At 42.5% G+C, this 21,880-nt stretch overlaps 1 protein-coding gene across 8 annotated transcripts in view; it reads left to right on the top strand.

Moving 5' to 3' along the window:
* PWWP3A (PWWP domain containing 3A, DNA repair factor) overlaps positions 1-21,880 on the top strand; it is a 143,166-nt gene that overhangs the window by 67,130 nt on the left and 54,156 nt on the right. For 6 of the 8 annotated variants that reach the window (XM_073547210.1, XM_073547209.1, XM_073547211.1 and 3 more), the window contains exons 6-8: positions 18,761-18,874; positions 19,781-19,851; positions 19,933-20,018. In XM_073547210.1, the coding sequence (XP_073403311.1) occupies positions 18,761-18,874; positions 19,781-19,851; positions 19,933-20,018 (271 nt within the window). The remainder of the gene's footprint in view (positions 1-18,760; positions 18,875-19,780; positions 19,852-19,932; positions 20,019-21,880) is intronic. The other 2 variants (XM_073547235.1, XM_073547222.1) reach the window with 1 other exon arrangement.

The following is a 21,880-nucleotide window of genomic DNA, read 5'->3' as shown; positions in this document are numbered from 1 at the left end:
ACTTTTCAAGAGACTGGTTTCTCCTGAAATGTTGTACTTTATGATAGTGGTAATGTTTCTTTAATGTTTCTTTAATATAACTTGCGTATATTTGTGAAAAAATTGGAAATTTGGTGACAATCTGGAAAATTTTGCAATTTTCAAACTTTTAATTTTTATGTCTTTAAATCAAAGAGTTATATCACACAAAATAGTAAATAAATAACATTTCCCACATGTCTACTTTACATCAGCACATTTTGTGAAAGTAATTTTTTTAGTAAAGAAGTTATAAGGGTTGACCAAAACAAAATTTACAAAACCATTTTTTAGGGACCACATCACAATTGAAGTGACTTTGAGGGGTCTATATGGCAGTAAATACCAAAAAGTGACACCTTTATAAAAACTTTAACTGTCACAAAAATTTTACTTTAGACCCTAATTTTTTTTTTTTATTTTCGCAAGGGTGACAGGAAATAAAATGGACCTCAAAATTTGATATGCAATTTCTCCTGTGTACACAGATACCCCATATGTGGGGGGGAAACTACTGTTTGAGCGCACAGCAGGGTTTGGAAGGGAAGGACCACCATTTGACTTTTTGAATACAAAATTTGCTGGAATAATTAGCGTACGCAAAGTTGCATTTGGAGAGCCCCTGATGTGCCTAAATAGTGGAACCCCCCCAAGTGACACCATTTTGGAAAATAGACCCCTCAGGGAACTGTTCTAGATGCCTGGTGAGCACCTTGATCTCCTAGGTGCTTCATAGAAGTCGTGGAAAAAAAAAAACACATTTTCCCCACAAAAAAATGTTTTGCTAGCCCCAAATTTTGCATTTTCACAAGGATAACAGGAGAAATTGCACCATACAATTTGTTGTACAATTACTCCTCAGTACGCAGATACCCCATATGTGTGGGGGGGAGGGGTAAATACCATTTAAGCTCACAGCAGGGCTCATAAAAGGAGTGACGTTTTGGATTGCATACTTAGATGGAATGGTCTGCCAGTGTAATGTCTCAGTTTGAGAGCCCCTGATGTGCCTAAACAGTGGAAAACTCCCACGAGAGACAACATTTTGGAAGCTAGACCCCTTAAGGAATGTACCTCGATGTGTGGTGAGCCCCTTCAATCCCCAGCTGCTTCACAGAAGTTTACAACTTAGAGCAGTGAAATAAAAAAACAAATTTTTTTTCCCACAAAAATGTTATCTTGGCCCCAATTGTTTTATTTTCACAAGGATAGGAGAAAATGGACCCCAAAATTTGAGTACATCAATAGCTGATATGTGGTCAAAAACTACTTTTGATTGTACTCACTTCATGTCATCCCCATGTGTAGCGCAGGAAAGAAATTATAAAGTCCTAACAAGGTGGTATTATTGTCCAAGCAAGCTTAGCAAAATTTCCTCTTCATATTCTAATAAGTGTTGGCGCTGCAACGCAGAGACAGGAACCATGCTACATATCTGGTGGGATTGCGGGAAGATACGCGGTTTCTGGGATAAAGTTTTCAGAAATTATACGTTGATTACAGGTATAACTATTGTGGGGACCCCTGAAGTGGCGCTACGGTCTATGCTCCCAGGTTCTCCGAACCACATTAAAAAAGACATCTTAAGGTTTTGCGTAGCCGCTGCTCGTGCAATTATCCCGAGGCTCTGGAAAACGACAGAACAACCATCTATACGAGAATGGCATGAGGAACTATCTATGATCTTTCGTATGGAAGAGCTGGCAGCTGAATGCTTTAACACACAAGATAAATTCAATGTGACTTGGTGTGAATGGATTGTATTCCGTAATTCCCCTAACTTCCAGAGGTTGTTCATTTGAAGCCACACAGGTTAAAGGGTGGTGTTGGATTTCCCCTTGCCCGATCCCATCCCCACCCCCCCATCCACTCTCTCTTTTCGTCCCCCCTTTCTCTTCCCCCTTCCCTTATTCCTCCAATTTTCTCTTTTCTCCTTCTTTCGTCAATTCTAACTTTTCTTATACCAACCTTTTTTCTTCTTTTTCCTTCCTTTCTTATATATATTGTTTCTATACTATCAAATATAGGTAAGATAGGTATTTCTGGACCCGCTCGTCTAGATTACACGAGAAGTTCAATACTTATTCTATTCTATAAGCTTACTAATAGCAAATATACTAGATATGCTTATCCATTTATGTGGTTCACAAAAACAAATACATGGATACTAGTATTAATAGAAACACAGAAGGGTCATGTCAATATGAAAAAGAGGATCTTGAAGTGGTACGATGTAATGTAATGCTTCTTCTTTATACTTTTACTAGTTGTATATCATATTTCTTTAAATATGAACATTTAATGTTTGGCTTGTCTATACCCTTAAAGGTACTTATAGTGCTAACGGTACTTATTGTATATGATTATTGTACCTTCTGTAATTTAAAATGCAAAACTCAATAAATAAGAGATTTAACAAAAAAAAAACTACTTTTGAGGCGCAGTGCAAAGCTCAGAAGTGCCATATTGGAGTTCACATTTTACTGGGCTGGTTTGAGGGTACCGTGTAAAATTGGCAGAGCCCCTAAGGTGCCAGAACAGCGCTACACCTCATAATACACCCTATTTTACAAACTACACCTCTCATTGAATTCATCTAGGGGTGCAGTGATCATATTGATACCGCAGATTGGCCACAAAATTAATTTTATACCATTGGGCAATGAAGAAAAAATTAATTATATTTTTACCACCAAAATTTTTGTTTTCGCCCCAGATTTTACATTTTCACACTGGAAAATGGGTAAAATGGCATCAAAATTTGTCCAACAATTTCTGCTGAATATAGAAATGCCCCAAATGTGTCTATACAGTACTGCTTAGCCATATGGCGAGACTCAGAAGGGACAAAGTGCTATTGGAAAAAAGCACCCATTCCTGTTATGAATTAGTCACCGTAGGAGGCAAAAGCAGAAATACAGGCTAAGACCAGAAAACCAGAGAAGTTGGCAACTATCAGATTGCAGACCCTTGAACCTATCAACTAGCAGTAGCCGTGGGGGGTTCCTACGATGCCCTAGACCCCTCGATCACAGCCGGAGAAATACATAGGCCTAAAGAAAGAAAGGGGAAATCTAAACTGCCCCAGAGCAGACCCCAAAGCAATAGGCAGCCGCCAACATATAATGACGGTGAAGCAAGATGAAAATACTAACACAGACAGAAAGATAGACTGAGCAAAGACGGGGCCCCAAAACTACCTAGATAGGAAAGGACAGGAAGGCTGCTGTCTGCAATCTGCCAAAACTCTATCAAAGACATAAGCCAACCAGCTGATATGAAAAAGGCCCTGAAGCAGCTAGGCTTCAACAACTGAATCAGCACTCAGGTATTTTCAGAAGACAGAGCTAAATGAATTCAGCACACCCCAGCAGGGAATGGCAGAAATCCAGAAAAACAAAGCAAAAACAAAGTCAAAGCACAAAAGCAAAAGGCCGAGCAGCAAACTTAGCTTTGGAGGAGCAGGAATTCAGACTGGTCTCCAAGGATCCCACAGAGAAATCACCCGCAGGGCAGAAGGGCGTCGGCAGCATTATATCCAGTCCGTAACTCCACTCAGCCAGTCACAATCATCAGCCTCAGGTGTTTGACAATCAGGCTCACTACCTTTCTTTACCAGAAGAGGGAGTTCCTCGGGCCTCAGTAATGAAGGGGAAAATGAACTCACAACAGTACCTCCCCCTTGAGGAGGGGTCACCGAACCCTCAACTATGCCACCAGGGCGATCAGGGTGAGCCCGATGAAAGGCACGCACCAATCGTTTGGCATGAATATCAGAGGCGGAGACCCAGGAATTATCCTCCTGACCATAACCCTTCCACTTAACCAAATACTGGAGTCTCCGTCTAGCCAGACGGGAATCCAGTACTTTCTCTACCTCATACTCCATGTTACTTTCAACCAATACAGGGTCTGGAGGTGCCACCCCCGGAACAACAGGTTCAACAAACCTCTTCAACAAAGATTTATGGAACACATTATGGATTTTAAATGTGACAGGAAGAGCCAAACGAAAAGAGACCGGATTAATAATCTCCACAATCTTGTAAGGTCCAATAAATCTAGGCTTAAACTTAGGAGAAGCCACCTTCATAGCAATATTTTTTGATGATAACCACACCATATCACCAACCTTAAACTGGGGACCAATGGTCCTATGTCGGTTGGAAAACCGCTGGGCCTTCTCCTGGGAGAGAGATAACTTATCCACCACTTGGTCCCAGATCTGGTGCATTCTCTCCACCACAGTGTCAACACCTGGGCAGGCAGAGGGCTCCACCTGCCCTGAAGAAAATCGAGGATGAAACCCAAAGTTACAAAAAAAAGGTGACATCAAAGTGGCAGAACTAGCTCTATTATTCAAAGCAAATTCGGCCAAGGGCAAAAATGAAACCCAATCATCCTGATCAGCAGAAATAAAACATCTCAAATATGACTCCAAGGTCTGGTTTGTTCTCTCTGTCTGCCCATTGGTCTGAGGGTGAAAAGCAGAGGAGAAGGACAACTGAATTCCCAGCCTGGAACAGAAAGTTCTCCAAAATCTAGACACAAACTGCACTCCTCTGTCAGATACAATGTTCTCAGGAATCCCGTGCAAATGAACCACCTGTTGTAAAAACAGGGGCACCAACTCAGAGGAAGACGGCAACTTAGGGAGTGGTACAAGATGAACCATCTTAGAGAACCTATCACAAATCACCCAAATAACAGTCATCCTCTGAGAGACAGGCATATCAGAGATGAAATCCATTGAAATATGGGTCCATGGCCTCTTGGGGACAGGCAAGCACGTCCCACAGGACTGCACAAAATTCCTGACATCACGAGACAAGGAGGGCCACCAAAAAAACCGACTCACCAGATCTCTAGTACCAAAAATACCTGGATGACCAGCCAAAGCAGAGCAATGAACTTCAGACATCACTCTCTTCTTCCACTGGTCAGGAACACACAACTTTCCACTGGGACAACGCTCAGGTTTGTCCTCCTGGAACTCTTCCAGAGCACGTCTCAAATCGGGCGAGATGGCAAAAAGAACTACCCCTTCGCCTAAGATGGTAGCAGGCTTGGTCACCACAGGAGAATCAGCAAGGAAGCTCCTAGAGAGGGCGTCTGCCTTGACATTCTTTGTTCCAGGAAGAAAAGAAACCACAAAATCAAAACGTGTAAAAAAACAAGGCCCACCTAGCCTGTCTAGGGTTCAAGCACTTAGCCGACTCTAGGTAAATCAAATTCTTGTGGTCAGTGAGGACCACGACTTGATGCTTAGCTCCCTCCAACCAATGTCTCCACTCCTCAAATGCCCATTTCATGGCCAACAGTTCCCTATTCCCCACATCATAGTTACGTTCATATGGAGAGAACTTTCGGGAAAAGAAAGCACAGGGATTCATTTTAGATGTTACAGGATCCTTTTGGGACAAAACAGCTCCTGCACCAATCTCAGAAGCATCCACCTCTACCTGGAATGGAAGTGAGACATCAGGTTGCCGCAAAACTGGGGCGGAGGTGAATCTTCGCTTCAACTCCTGAAAGGAAGAAACAGCCTCCGGAGACCAATTTAACACATCAGCACCCTTTTTAGTCAAATCAGTCAATGGCTTGGCAATACTAGAAAATTTTGCTATAAATTTCCGATAAAAATTAGCAAAACCCAAAAACTTCTGGAGGGCCTTCAAAGAAGTGGGTTGAACCCAATCGTAAATGGCCTGTACCTTGGCCGGGTCCATTTCAATAGTTGACGGGGACAAAATAAATCCCAAAAAAGAAATCCTCTGTACTCCAAAAAGGCATTTAGATCCCTTGACATACAGGGAATTCTCCCTCAAGATCCGGAACACAGTCCGAATATGTTCCACATAAGAATCCCAATCCTTGGAGAAGATCAAAATATCATCCAGATAGATAATCAAAAATTTATCGACAAAATCTCAGAAAATATCGTTCATGAAGCACTGGAAGACAGAAGGGGCATTAGTGAGCCCAAAAGGCATCACCAGGTACTCAAAATGTCCCTCCGGAGTATTAAACGCCGTCTTCCATTCATCCCCATGCTTAATGCGAATAAGATTATACGCCCCCCTGAGGTCAAGCTTGGTAAACCAGCAAGCACCTTTAACTCTGGAGAATAGATCAGAAATCAGGGGTAACGGATACTGATATTTAACAGTAATTTTGTTGAGGGCACGATAATCAATACAAGGTCTTAATGATCCATCCTTTTTGGCTACAAAAAAAAAAACCAGCACACAAGGGTGACGAGGATGGTCTAATATGACCCTTCTCCAACGCCTCCTTAATATAGGATCGCATAGCCTCGTGCTCGGGTACAGATAAATTGAAGAGCCGACCCTTGGGAAATTTACACCCCGGGCTCAGTTCAATTGCACAGTCATAACTCATATGAGGAGGCAGAGACGCAGACTCATTCTCACTAAATACATCATAAAAGTCCGCCAAATAATCAGGAACATCATGCGACTGAGGAGAGGTGGAAAACACCGGAGCCTCACTAAAGGCACACCGACAACCCCAACTCACCACAGACACAGATTTCCAATCCAAAACTGGATTATGAATCTGTAACCAGGGAAACCCCAGAACAACAGTATCATGCAGATTATGCAACACCAGAAATCTGCAATTTTCTTGATGGTCTGGGGCGACCCGCATTACCACCTGGGTCCAAAACTGGGGTTTATTTTTAGCCAAAGGAGTAGCATCAATCCCCCTCAAAGGGATAGGCGTCTGCAGAGGTGTCATCGGAAATCCACAACGTTTAGCAAAATCCAAGTCCATTAGGTTTAGGGCTGCTCCCGAATCCACAAACGCCTTGGCGGAAAATGTGGACAGGGAGCAGATCAGAGTAATAGCCAGAAGAAACTTAGGTTGAACACCCCCAACAGAAAACGTGTGTGCAAAGCGTTTCTCTCGTTTGGGACAGACAGAAATAATATGCGAGGCATCTCCACAGAAAAAACACAACTTATTACGCCTTCTGAACTCCTGACGCTGCTCTCTGGAAAAAACTATCACATTGCATAGGTTCAGACATTTGTTCAACAGGTGGCAACACCTCTCGTGCAGCTTTGCGTTCGCGCAAACGCCGATCAACCTGAATGGCTAATGACATAGAATCGTCAAGACCAGAGGGAACAGGAAATCCCACCATAGTATCTTTTACGGCTTCTGACAACCCCTTCCGAAAGAGAGCAGCCAAGGCATTATCATTCCAGGTAGTAAGTACTGCCCACTTCCGGAATTTTTGACAGTACAATTCTGCAGAATCACGACCCTGGCTCAATGCCAGCATGGTCTTTTCAGCCTGATCAATGGCATTAGGTTCGTCATACAACAACCCCAAGGCTTGAAAGAATGCGTTCACATTAGTCAGAATAGGATCATCTGGTTTCAAAGAAAACGCCCAATCCTGGGGATCGCCACGCAGCAAAGAGATGACAATTTTAACCTGCTGCGCGGAGCTCCCTGACGAGTTAGGCTTCAAGGCAAAAAATAATTTACAATTATTTTTGAAATTCAAAAATTTAGACCGATCCCCAAAAAATACATCAGGTGTAGGAATCTTTGGTTCAGCAGCATGTGAATGAGCAAGGAAGGCGGAAATTCCCCGCACTTCCGCAGCGAGCTGCTCCACACGATCAGACAATTGCTTTATCTCCATTGAGAGAAAAAAAAATTCCCCCTACGGCCTCAGAGATATAGAGGAAAAAATATGCACACTTTTTTTTTTTTTTTTACACAATTCTTTCCTGCTATTGAGTACCCTAGAACCTGCGGCATGGCGGGTGATTCTGTTATGAATGAGTCACCGTAGGAGGCAAAAGCAGAAATACAAGCTAAGTCCAGAAAACCAGAGAAGTTGGCAACTATCAGATTGCAGACCCCTGAACCTATCAACACAACTAGCAGTAGCCGTGGGGGGTTCCTACGATGCCCTAGACCCCCTCAATCACAGCCGGAGAAATACATAGGCCTAAAGAAAGAAAGGGGAAATCTAAACTGCCCCAGAGCAGACCCCAAAGCAATAGGCAGCCGCCAACATATAATGACGGTGAAGCAAGATGAAAATACTAACACAGACAGAAAGATAGACTGAGCAAAGACGGGGCCCAAAACTACCCTGATAGGAAAGGACAGGAAGACTGCTGTCTGCAATCTGCCAAAACCCTATCAAAGACATAAGCCAACCAGCTGATATGAAAAAGGCCCTGAAGCAGCTAGGCTTCAACAACTGAATCAGCACTCAGGTATTTTCAGAAGACAGAGCTAAATGAATTCAGCACACCCCAGCAGGGAATGGCAGAAATCCAGAAAAACAAAGCAAAAACAAAGTCAAAGCACAAAAGCAAAAGGCCGAGCAGCAAACTTAGCTTTGGAGGAGCAGGAATTCAGACTGGTCTCCAAGGATCCCACAGAGAAATCACCCGCAGGGCAGAAGGGCGTCGGCAGCATTATATCCAGTCCGTAACTCCACTCAGCCAGTCACAATCATCAGCCTCAGGTGTTTGACAATCAGGCTCACTACCTTTCTTTACCAGAAGAGGGAGTTCCTCGGGCCTCAGTAATGAAGGGGAAAATGAACTCACAACACATTTCCTTCCAAGTCTCGCCGTATGGCTAAGCAGTACTATTATACAGGAGACACCCTAGAGCGCAGAATTTCTTAGAATAGTTTGCAGACTTCATATGCAGCCCCTGAGTGCTAGAAGAGTAGAATTCCCCCCTTAAGTGACCCCATTTTGCAAATAGTACCCCTTTTGGGAATTTATCGAAAGGTGTCTTGACTATTTTGACTCCATGGAAGTTTTCCAGAAACAAGCAGCAGTGGATGTTGCTGAGTGAAAATTGCAAACTGCTGTTGTAGTGACCAGTACGTTGTAGTGTCCGTACATTGTGCAAATTAGGCGGGCTGTCATCACTACAAAAATGCCAAACATGTGGACGCTAAATGTGGATTAGGCAAACTGAGGCTCAGAAGGGAGAGTGGCATTTGGATTTGGGAGCACAGAATTTGTTGAATTACTTTTGGTGGGTGAGGGCCAATTCGCTTTTCCAGATTCTTTTGTGCCACCAGTAACATGGAAACCCCCTATATTTCCGTTAACAGATGACTGACATGAGTGGCGACTTGATTTTTTTGTGGATTGAGTTGAAGCTTTTATTTGGAATATTTGACTTAACAATTTGGATCACGTTTATCTGGCGCTCTACTGTGACCACTCAAATCGGGCTTTCCCTTTAAATCTTCAAGTGACATAATTCAGATGAAATCCCTAAGGGAGGCACTCACTATAATGAGGCAACAGAGTTAGGGTGGGTGCCCACGTTCCGGAACTAGTAATGCTTTGGATGCAGCGTATGTGCTGTCTTCTATTGAACGCAGGTAAATCTGCATGAGTTCACTGAACCATGCAGATTTACTGCATCCAATACATTTTATTGGTGAAATGTGCTGCATGTCAGTGTCCGCGGGTGATCGGCAAGCGTCTGTGGACTCGGTGGACATGGTATTTCTTGAAATCCCATCAACTATGCTGTCACAGCTGGTCACTGCGGGTTTGATGCTGCAGTTTATGCCTTTCGAGCCTTACAAAATCAACAGCAGGTAAACAATTGGTTTTATGTACCGTATTTTTTACGCCATTCCTCGTGCAGTATACTTCACTAAGGCGACTTTATTCTTTGGGTCTTTTTCGATTAAAGCGATACCAGATTTATATTGGGTTCTTATGTTTGACTGCTGTCACACGCATCGCCATATTTAGAGAGCTATAATTTTTCCATACTTTTTCTGACAGTCATGTGACGTCTTGTTTTTTTGTGGGACGAGTTGACATTTTTATTGGTACCATTTTCGGGTTGACATTTTTTGATCGCTTTCTATTTCGAGTTTTGGGAAGAATTGTTTTTGGGCTTTTTTTTCTTAGTGCCTTTCTACAAATTGTAAAATTGAAAAGGCATCTTTATTCTTCTGGTCAGTACGACTCCAGCAATACCACATATATATCGTTTTTTTTATGTTTTGATGCTTTTACACAATAAAGAATATTTTACAGAAAAAAAAACATTTTTGCATTGCTTTATTCTGACAGCTATAACATCGGCTGATGGAGCTGTATGACAACTTTAATTTTGTGGGACCACTTTTATTTACATTCGTGATTTTGATCGCTTATTCCACTTTTTGTTTGGAGGTATGATGATAAAGCATTGTTTTTTGCCTGTGGTTTTTTTTTTTTTTTGGGGGGTGTTCACTAAAGGGGTTTACTAGTGAGACAGTTTTATAGGTCAGGCCATTAAAGACGTGGCGATACAAAATATGTGTACTTTCATTGTTTTGGTTTTTTTTTGTTTTTTTTCATAATATTTACCGGTGCAACATATTTTGGATTTTTTTTTATTTATATACATATCCACGATCCCATAGGTCCGTGCCCATATACGCATCATACATATCCTCCATCCCATAGTCGAGTGCCCATATACCCATCACACATCCTCCATCCCATAGTCCCATGCCCATATACCCATCACACATATTCGCTATCCCATAGTCGAGTGCCCATATAGCCATCACACATCCTTCATCTCATAGTCCCGTGCCCATATACCCGTCATACATATCCTCCATCCCATAGTCCAGTGCCCATATACCCATCACACATCCTCCATCCCATAGTCAGCCATTATGACATCATAATGAGCGGCGGGGCTTGCAACCTATGATGACATCAGCGTCGCCATGGCAACCATTGTGACATCATAATGAGGGGCGGGGCTTGATACGCACACACTTTTCCCCCATTATGGAGATAGGGGTAAAATTGTTTGGTGAATTGGAACGTGCGGGGTTAAAATTTCACATCACAACATGGCTTAGGACACTCTCGGGGTCCAGACGTGTGACACTGCCAAATTTTGTGGCTGTAGCTGCGACGGTGCGGAAGCCTATCCTGGATAGACATACATACATACATACATACATACATACACACACTTGAGATATATATATATATATATATATATATATATATATATATATATATATATATATATATATATATATATATATATATATATATATATATATATAAATAATTTGTACAACTTTTTTTCTTAACTTATTAACTTATTCCCACTATGGAACTTTCACTTTCTGCAGTCTGATCGCAATTATAAGGTATAGCAGTGCAGTATTGCTATAACTTGTCTCTGCAGCACTGACAGGTTATAAGTTAGTCAGATCATGCACTGCTCATGATCTAACTTCCTAGTGCCTGCAATGACCCCACTACCTCCTCACCACTACTGGAGATATCACCTCAACCAACACCGGAACTGCTGCAACCCCCCAACCATCCTGTAGCATGTAAGCCCGAAAGGGCAGGGACCTCTCCCCTCTGTATCAGTCTGTCATTGTAAGGCTAGTTTCACATTAGCGTTTACGGCCGCAGCGTCGGGCTGCGCACGGCCGCCGCTAAGCCCCGCCCCCTGTCGCGCCTCCGCCGGTAGCTCCGCCTACGGGCGCATGACGCTGCATGCGTCCTGTGTCCCCTATCTTTATCACTGGGGATGCAGGCCGTGCACAATATGCGTTTGGCGGCGCATGTGTCCTTTTGACGGTGCGCCGAGCGCAACCAAATTGCAACAGGTTGCGTTTGGCGCTGGTCGGCGCACTGTCAAAAGGACGCAGGCGCCACCAAAACGCATACTGCGCACGGCCTGCGTCCTCAGTGATGAAGATAGGGGACGCATGCAGCGTCATGCGCCCGTAGGCGGAGCTACTGGTGCAGCAGGGGGCGGGGCTTTGCGGCGGCCGTAAACGCTAATGTGAAACCGGCCTAAGTTTGTTTTCTGTAAGTGATATCTGTAATTTGTATGTAACCCCTTATGTACAGCACCATGGAATCAATGGTGCTATATAAATAAATAATAGTGCCTGGTGACGACATTGGGTCACCATGGCAACGTTCGGGAGCGGGGTCTCCAATCCAAGGGCAGAGGGCCTTTCTTCTCTCTGCGCCCCTCTGCCCACTCACTAAATGCTGTGATTTGAGTTTGATCACAGCATGTAGGGGGTGAACGTGCCGGGAGCGGTAGCAGCTGACACCCACTGGCGATAGCCTGCTCACAGCCCCCTATGCGCTGACGTTCATCATGACGTACATGTACAGCGTCGGTTGGGAAGGGGTTAAGGCATAAGAATTAACCCCTTCCTGACATCCGACGTACTATCCCGTCCATGGGACCCGGGACCCTATGCCCATGGACGGGATAGTACGTCTACCGCGATCAGCGGCGCCCACGTGGTGAGCGCCGCTGATCGCGGCCGGGTGTCAGCTGATTATCACAGCTGACACCCGGCACACGTTAACCCCTTGCACACCGCGATCAAACACGATTGCGGTGTACCGGGAGTTAAAGGGAAGCATCGGCAGGGAGGGGGCTCCCTCCGTGCTTCCCTGAGCCCCCCACGGCAGCGCAATGTGCAGCGCTGCTGCGGGGGGCTCTTTTCCTACAGGCCCCCGGATCCAAGATGGCGACGGGGGCCTGCAGGAAGCTGGCTTCCTCAGTGCCTGCAAAGCGCAGGCATGAGGAAGCCTTCGGCACTGCCTGTGACAGATTGCTGATCTGTCACAGTGATCTGTGATGTGACAGATCAGCGATCTGTCACAGGACAGTGATGTCCCACCTGGGACTATGTAATAAAGTAAAAAAAATAAAAAAAAAAGTGTAAAAATAATTTTTAAAAAATCGCCAAATAAATTAGTAAAGAAAAAAAAAAAAATATTCCCCAATAAATTCATTTTTTGAAAATAAAAAAAACAAAACAATAAAAGTACACATTAGGTATCGCTGCGTCCGTAATGACCCGCCCTATAAAACTGTCCCATTAGTTAACCCCTTTAGCGAACCCCTTAAAAAATAAAAATAAACGAAGCAAAAAATAATGATTTATTATCATACCGCCAAACAAAAAGTGTAATAACGCGCGATCAAAAAGACGCATATAAATATCCATGGTACCGCTGAAAACTTCATCTTGTCCCGCAAAAAACGAGCCGCCACACAGCATTATCAGCGAAAAAATAAAAAAGTTATAGCTCGCAGAATAAAGCGATGCAAAAATAATTATTTTTATATAAAATAGTTTTCATTGCATAAAACCGACAAAATATAAAAAAAGACCCAAATGAGGTATCGCTGTAACCGTACTGACCCGAAGAATAAAACCGCTTTATCAATTTTACCGCACGCGGAACAGTGTAAACGCACCCACCCAAAAGAAATTCATGAAACGCTGGTTTTTGTTCATTCTGCTTCCCAAAAATCGGAATAAAAAGCGATCAAAAAATGTCACGTGCCCGAAAATGGTACCAATAAAAACGTCAACTCGTCCCGCAAAAAATAAGACCTCACATGACTCGGTGGGTCAAAATACGGAAAAATTATAGCTCTCAATATGTGGTGATGCAAAAACTATTTTTACAATAAAAAGCGTCTTTTAGCGTGCGACAGCTGCCAAATATAAAAACCGCCATAAATAGTAAATCAAACCCCCCATTATCACCCCCTTAGTTAGGGAAAAATAATAAAATTAAAAAAATGTATTTATTTTCATTTTTCCATTAGGGTTAGGGCTAGGGTTAGGGCTTGGGTTAGGGCTGAGATTAGGGTTAGGGGTGTGTTGGGGTTCGGGTTGGAGTTAGAATTGGGGGTTTCCACTGTTTGGGCACATCAGGGGCTCTCCAAATGCAACATTGCGTCTGATCTCAATTCCAGCCAATTCTGAGTTGAAAAAGTCATATGGTGCTTCTTCCCTTCCAAGCTCTGCCATGCGCCCAAACAGTGTTTTACCCCCACATGTAGGGTATCAGCCTACTCAGGACAAATTGCAAAACAATTTTTGGGGTCCAATTTCTCCTGTTACCCTTAGGAAAATAAAAAATTGGGGGCAAAAATATCACTTTTGTGGAAAAAAATGATTTTTTTTATTTTCACGTCCGAGCGTTATAAACTTCTGTGAAGCACTTGGGGGTTCAAAGTGCTCACCACACATCTAGATAGGTTCCGTGGGGGGGTCTAGTGTCCAAAATGGGGTCACTTGTGGGGAGTTTCAATAGTTTAGGTACCTCAGGGGCTCTCCAAACGCACATGACACCCGCAGACCATTCCATCAAAGTCTGCATTCCAAAATGGCATTGCTTCCCTTCCGAGCCCCGACGTGTGCCCATACAGTAGTTTTCTCCCACATATGGGGTATCAGCATACTCAGGACAAATTGGACAACAACTTTTGGGGTCCAATTTCTCCTGTTACCCTTGGGAAAATAAAAAAAATGGTGACTAAAAGATCATGTTTGTGGAAAAAATACGAATTTTTTATTTTCACGCCCGGGCGTTATAAACTTCTGTGAAGCACTTGGGGGTTCAAAGTGCTCACCACACATCTAGATAAGTTCCTTGGGGGGTCTAGTTTACAAAATGGTGTCATTTGTGGGGGGTTTCCACTGTTTAGGTACATCAGGGGTTTTCCAATCGCGACATGGTGTCCGATCTCAATTCCAGCCAAAAACGTCAAATGGCGCCGCTTCCCTTCCGAGCTCTGCCATGCGCCCAAATAGTGGTTTACCCCCACATGTGGGGTATCAGCGTACTCAGAACAAATTGCACAATAACTTTTAGGGTGCTGTTACCCTTGGAAAAATAAGAATTGAGGGTGAAAAGATCATTTTTGTGGAAAAAATGTTTTTTTAATTGTACCGCTGTACGTTATAAACTTCTGTAAAGCCCTTGTGGGTTCAAAGTTCTCACCACATATCTAGATAAGTTCCTTGGGGGGTCTAGTTTCCAAAATGGGGTCACTTGTAGGGGGTTTCCACTGTTTAGGTACATCAGGGACTCTCCAAACGTGACATGGCGTCCGATCTGAATTCCAGCCAATTTTGCATTGAAAAAGTCAAACGGCGCCCCTTCCATTCTGAGCTCTGCCATGCGCCGAAACAGTTGTTCCCCCCCCCATATCAGGTATCAGCATACTCAGGACAAATTGCACAATAACTTTTGCAGTCCAATTTCTCCTGTTACCCTTGGTAAAATAAAAAATTGAACCTGAAGTATTTTTTTTGTGAAAAAAAGTTAGATGTTCATTTTTTTTTTAAATATTCAAAAAAATTCCTGTGACGCACCTAAAGGGTTAATAAACGTCTTTAATGTGGTTTTGAGCACCTTAAGGGGTGCAGTTTTTAGAATGGTGTCACTTTTGGGTATTTTCTATCATATAGACCCCTCAAAGTGGCTTCAAATGTGATGTGGTCCTAAAAATAAAATGGTGTTGTAAAAATGAGAAATCGCTGGTCAACTTTTAACCCTTATAACTTCCTAACAAAAAAAAAATTTTGGTTCCAAAATTGTGCTGATGTAAAGTAAACATGTGGGAAATGTTAGTTATCAAGTTTTTTGTGTGTCGTATCTCTGTGATTTAAGGGCATAAAAATTCAAAGTTGGAAAATTGCAAAATTTTCAAAATTTTTGCCAAATTTCCATTTTTTTCACAAATAAACGCAAGTTATTTGAATGAAATTTTCCCACTAACATGAAGTACAATATGTCACGAGAAAACAATGTCAGAATCACCGGGATCCATGGAAGCGTTCCAGAGTTATGACCTCATAAAGGTACAGTGGTCAGAATTGTAAAAATTGGCCCGGTGATGAACGTGCAAACCACCCTTGGGGGTGAAGGGGTTAAAACTTTGAAATTTGGCAAAAAATTTTTAATATTTCACAATTTTAAATCTTTTTCACGCAAGTTATGTCAAACAAAATGTGCCCCTATGATGAAGTACAATATGTCGCAAGAATACAGTCTCCGAATCAGTGGGATCCATTGAAGCGTTCCAGATTTATCTAATATATAAAGCTGTGTGTGTGTGTGTCCGGGATTGGCATCTGCACCGTCCCAGCTACAGCCACAAAATTTTGCAGTCACACGTCTGGACCCCGAGAGCGTCATAGGCTATGTTGTGAGGTGAAATTTTAACCCCGCGCGTTCCATTTCGCCAAACAATTTTGCCCCTAGGTACATAATGGGGAAAAAGTGTATGTACAGTATGTATGTGTGTATGTCCGGGATTGGCATCTGCACCGTCGCAGCTACAGCCAAAAAATTTTGCACAGTCACACGCCTGGACCCCAAGAGCGTCATAGGCTATGTTGTGAGGTGAAATTTTAACCCCGCGCGTTCCAATTCACCAAACAATTTGGCCTATTATTCTTATCATTTCTATGGTTATCTTACAGTTGTGGCCAAAAGTATTGACACCCCTGCAATTCTGTCAGATAATACTCAGTTTCTTCCTGAAAATGATTGCAAACACAAATTATTTGGTATTATTTTCATTTAATTTGTCTTAAATGAAAAAAACGCAAAAGAGAATGAAGCAAAAAGCAAAACATTGATCATTTCACACAAAACTGCAAAAATGGGCCAGAGAAAAGTATTGGCACCTTTAGCCAAAATAACGGTGACCAACCGCTTCCGGTAAGCATCAATGAGTTTCTTACAATGCTCTGCTGGAATTTTAGACCATTCTTCTTTGGCAAACTGCTCCAGGTCCCTGATATTTGAAGGGTGCCTTCTCCAAACTGCCTTTTTTAGATCTCTCCACAGGTGTTCTATGGGATTCAGGTCTGGACTCATTGCTGGCCACCTTAGAAGTCTCCAGTGCTTTCTCTCAAACCATTTTCTAGTGCTTTTTGAAGTGTGTTTTGGGTCATTGTCCTGCTGGAAGACCCATGACCTCTGAGGGACACCCAGCTTTCTCACACTGGGCCCTACATTATGCTGCAAAATTTGTTGGTAGTCTTCAGACTTCATAATGCCATGCACACGGTCAAACAGTCCAGTGCCAGAGGCAGCAAAGCAACCCCAAAACATCAGGGAACCTCTGCCATGTTTGACTGTACTGTAGGGACTGTGTTCTTTTCTTTTGAATGCCTCTTTTTTTCTCATGTAAACTCTATGTTGATGCCTTTGCCCAAAAAGCTCTACCTTTGTCTCATCTGACCAGAGAGCATTCTTCCAAAACGTTTTAGGCATTTTCAGGTAAGTTTTGGCAAACTCCAGCCTGGCTTTTTTATGTCTCGGGGTAAGAAGTGGGGTCTTCCTGGGTCTCCTACCATACAGTCCCTTTTCATTCAGACGCCGACGGATAGTATGGGTTGACACTGTTGTACCCTCGGACTGCAGGGCAGCTTGAATTTGTTTGGATGTTAGTCGAGGTTCTTTATCCAACATCCGCACAATCTTGCGTTGAAATCTCTTCTCAATTTTTCTTTTCCGTCCACATCTAGGGAGGTTAGCCACAGTGCCATGGGCTTTAAACTTCTTGATGACACTGCGCACGGTAGACACAGGAACATACAGGTCTTTGGAGATGGACTTGTGGCCTTGAGATTGCTCATGCTTCCTCACAATTTGGTTTCTCAAGTCCTCAGACAGTTCTTTGGTCTTTTCTTTTCTCCATGCTCAATGTGGTACACACAAGGACACAGGACAGAGGTTGAGTCAACTTTAATCCATGTCAACTGGCTGCAAGTGTGATTTAGTTATTGCCAACACCTGTTAGGTGCCACAGGTAAGTTACAGGTGCTGTTAATTACACAAATTAGAGAAGCATCACATGATTTTTCGAACAGTGCCAATACTTTTGTCCACCCTCTTTTTTATGTTTGGTGTGGAATTATATCCAATTTGGCTTTAGGACAATTCTTTTTGTGTTTTTTCATTTAAGACAAATTAAATGAAGATAATAATACCAAAGAATTTGTGTTTGCAATCATTTTCAGGAAGAAACTGAGTATTATCTGACAGAATTGCAGGGGTGTTAATACTTTTGGCCACAACTGTATGGTTATTGTCCTTCTGTAAAGCTGGAAATAACACAATTTATTACCGTGCCAATACAGACCACCCTCTGACAAAGATTGCAGGGGGAGCCCAGTATCACACAGGATAGGATTAGATACACTGCTCAGCAGTCAGTATCACACAGGATAGGATTAGATACACGGCTGAGCAGTCAGTAACACACATAATAGGATTAGGTACATGGCTCAGCAGTAAGTATCACACAGGATAGGATTAGATACACTTCTCAGCAGTCAGTATCACACAGAATAGGGTTAGATACACAGCTCAGAAACAGGATGTGCCAAAGGAGAGGACATTTTCATTCAAAGAATTCCACTCATTCCATCTGATTTGTTTTTTGATTTTAAACGCCTCCAGTTTCCAGTTCAACTGCTATTTGCAATGTCCATTAACAATGCTCAGGGACAGTCCTTGAAAGTAGTAGGGATCGATTTGCAATCTCCATGCTTTTCTCATGGTCAACTTTACGTGGTCTGTTGAAGAGTTGGAACTGCCAAAAATCTGTTCATCTTTGCACCGAAAGGAAAAAACAATCTTGTATGAGTTGAAAATAAAATACTATAAATCTATACTGTAAATCTATAGCTGCTCTACAGACTGGCACCCTGATGGCTGCCATAGATAAAAATTTACTGTTTTAGGAAGAGAGAAATGAGAATATTTGAAAATGCAAAGTAATAACTCAAAAGCAAGCTATCTTTCTGATGTGGATGAACCTATCTCCATGCCTTGCTTCGTAAACTTTCTGTAGGCTCGCATTCTCATTATAGTTACGTAATTTCTCCCAGGATTCTCCTCATCTGAGCTGTCTATGGACATCTCTCCTGAACATGTGAGTGCCATCTTTTCATCACAAGATGATACAGAAGATATACAACTGCCAGTAGTTAAGCTGCAGAAAGGTAAGCTGAAAGGTTTTTTTTTTCCCCTTGTCTTGTATTAAGATGCTATTGACACTGTTCTGTACATATATTTTAAGATGTTACATTGCTGCCTGATCCTGTGGCTGCCAATAACCGATCCAGGCAGTGACGTACTCAGAATAGTCACAAATCCCCGTGGTGGTGATTCGTGGCAAGAAGTAGACCGGTGTATGACATGGGATCAATGTATTAGGAATCGGTGCATTTCCCATAAAATAACAATTATGATGCATCTTTCTCTGCATTGAGTCATTCCTTTGTTATTCATCCTGGGAAAATGTATGCATGAAATTTAAAAAAATAAATACTTTGAGTTTATGCAGGCACCGTTATCTGCTATGTGGTGTTGTAGCAAGTTTTGTTAAAGTCTTAACTTTAAAATTCAAATTCATCACATCTTGAAAAATGGTCTTTATCATTCTTCCAGTCTGCACCCCTGTTAACCAGTGGAAAGGGGCAGCCCAATTCAGGGGATGCATAATGCAAAGTTCAAAGAAAAGGTACCTTAGAATTGGTATTTCTTGGGATGTGCAAGTATTTGTTCAGATAGATGACTGGTCCTTTTCAGTTCACGTTCACACGTTCAGTGTTTGGTCAGTATGTGTAAGCCAAAACCAGGATTAGAACAGTCAGAGGAAAAGTATAATAGAAACCCGTCACCACTTCTGTATTATCACCCACTCCTGGTTTTGGCTTGGAGATATTGAGGTGAAATACTGAACGTGTGAACATGGCCTATAATGGGAAATTTAGTGAAAATTATCTTCCAGAGAGACACGGAAGATGTTGGCTAAAGGACTTAGGTTGTCTTTTTCTTTATCTCTACTTCCTCTTTATGCCTGGCATTAATGTTATTTTGTTACCGTCTTCTTTCTTTTCATTTAGAAGAAGCTGCAATTCTACCAGGGTCCTTTGCCTGGTGTAAATATCGGCGTTACCCTTACTGGCCAACATTGGTAAGACCATACAGATGGGTGGTTGTTTGGTGTGCCTTTCTGCACTGTATATTGGAGGTACTAAACTTTTTTTTGTAACAGGTCAAAATGGTGGATTCAAAACACAAGAAGGCAACTGTAGTATTTTTAGAGCAGTCCATTTGTGATCCTACTAAGAAAAGGCGAGGGTAAGATTCTGATTTTCGTCTAATTTATAAATGGCAACGTCTGAGGGACGCTGCAAGCTTGAATGAAAAAAAGCTTTTAGAAGAAAACTGTATATTTTTATGGCATTTTTTTTAAATCTGCTTTTAGTAAGGCCTCCCCTAAATTTTTTTTCATTTAGCTCTAGGCTGTAAGCAAACACGTGCTTCTCACAAATATACACTATAAAGATAGAAGCTGAAATTTGTCAGCATCAAGTTTTTAACCCCTTTCTGATATCTGACGTACTATCCCGTCCACGGTACCCGGGCCCCTATGACCGAGGACGGGATAGTACGTCACCGCGATCAGCGTCACTCCATGGGGGTGGGGCGCCGCTGATTGCGGCCAGGTGTCAGCTGATTATCACAGCTGACACCCGCCACTGTGTCAGGCGCGGTCACGGACCACCCCCAGCATGTTAACCCCTGGCGCACTGCGATCAAACATGATCGCAGTGTACCGGGGGTTTAGAGAAGCATCGGCAGGGAGGGAGCTCCCTCCGTGCTTCCCGGAGACCCCAAGCGCTGCTCTGGAGGCCTCCTTCCCTGCAGGTCCCTGGATCCAATATGGCCGCAGGGGCCTGAAGGGAGGCGGCTTTCTCACTGCCTGCAGAGAGCACGCAGTGAGGAAGCCTGTGCAGCGCCTGTCAGATCGCTGAACTGACACAATGCTGTGTGAAGTGTCAGATCAGCGATTTGACCCATGACAGTGATGCCCCCCCCCCCCCCCCCGGGACAAAGTAGTAAAGTAAAAAAAAGGTTAAAAAAAAGTGTACAAATAATTTATAAAAAAAATAGCTAAATAAAAAAAAAAAAAAATATTCCCTAATTCATTTTTTGGAAATATAAAAAAAACAATGCAAGTACACATATTTGGTATTGCCGCGTCCGTAAGGACCCGCCCTATAAAATTGTCCCACTAGTTAACCCCTTTATCGAACCCCTTAAAAAATAAATATAAAAAAGAAGCAAAAAATAATGCTTTATCATCATACCGCCAAACAAAAAGTGCAATAACGCGCGATCAAAAAGACGGACATAAATAACCTTGGTACCGCTGAAAATGTCATCTTGACCCGCAAAAAACGAGCCGCCACACAGCATCATCAGCGAAAAAATAAAAAGTTATAGCTCGCAGAATAAAGCAATGCAAAAATAATTTTTTACTTTAAAATTGGTTTCATTGTATAAAAGCGCCAATATACAAAAAAATGACATAAATGAGGTATCACTGTAATCGTACTGACCCGAAAAATAAAACTGCTTTATCAATTTTACCGGACGTGGAACGGTGTAAACGCACCCCCCAAAAGAAGTTCATGAAATGCTGGTTTTTGTTCATTCTGCGTACCAAAAATCGGAATAAAAAGCGATCAAAAAAGTCACGTGCCCGAACATGATACCAATAAAAACGTCAAACTATTTTTACAATAAAAAGCGTCTTTTAGCGTGTGACAGCTGCCAAACGTAAAAACCCGCTGAAAATAGTAAATCAAACCCCCCTTTATCATCCCCTTACTTAGGGAAAAATAATAAAATTAAAAAAAATATATTTATTTCCATTTTCCCATTAGGGTTAGGGCAAAGAATTGGGTTAGAGGTGTGTTGGGGTTAGGGTTGGAGTTAGAATTGGGGTTTTCCACTGTTTGGGCACATCAGGGGCTCTCCAAACGCGTCTGATCTCAATTCCAGCGAATTCTGTGTTGAAAAAGTCAAACAGTGGTCCTTCCCTTCCAAGCTTCCAGTGTTTTACCCCCACATATGGGGTATCAGCCTACACAGGACAAATTGGAAAACGACTTTTAGGGTTCAATATCTCCTGTTACCCTTAGGAAAATAAAAAA

This window comes from Dendrobates tinctorius, unplaced genomic scaffold, assembly GCF_039654945.1.
Source record: "Dendrobates tinctorius isolate UK_male_01 unplaced genomic scaffold, ASM3965494v1 ptg000011l, whole genome shotgun sequence".
NCBI lineage: Eukaryota > Metazoa > Chordata > Amphibia > Anura > Dendrobatidae > Dendrobates > Dendrobates tinctorius.
Note: the sequence above shows the minus strand (reverse complement) of the source record. Positions and strands in the feature narration are given on the sequence as shown.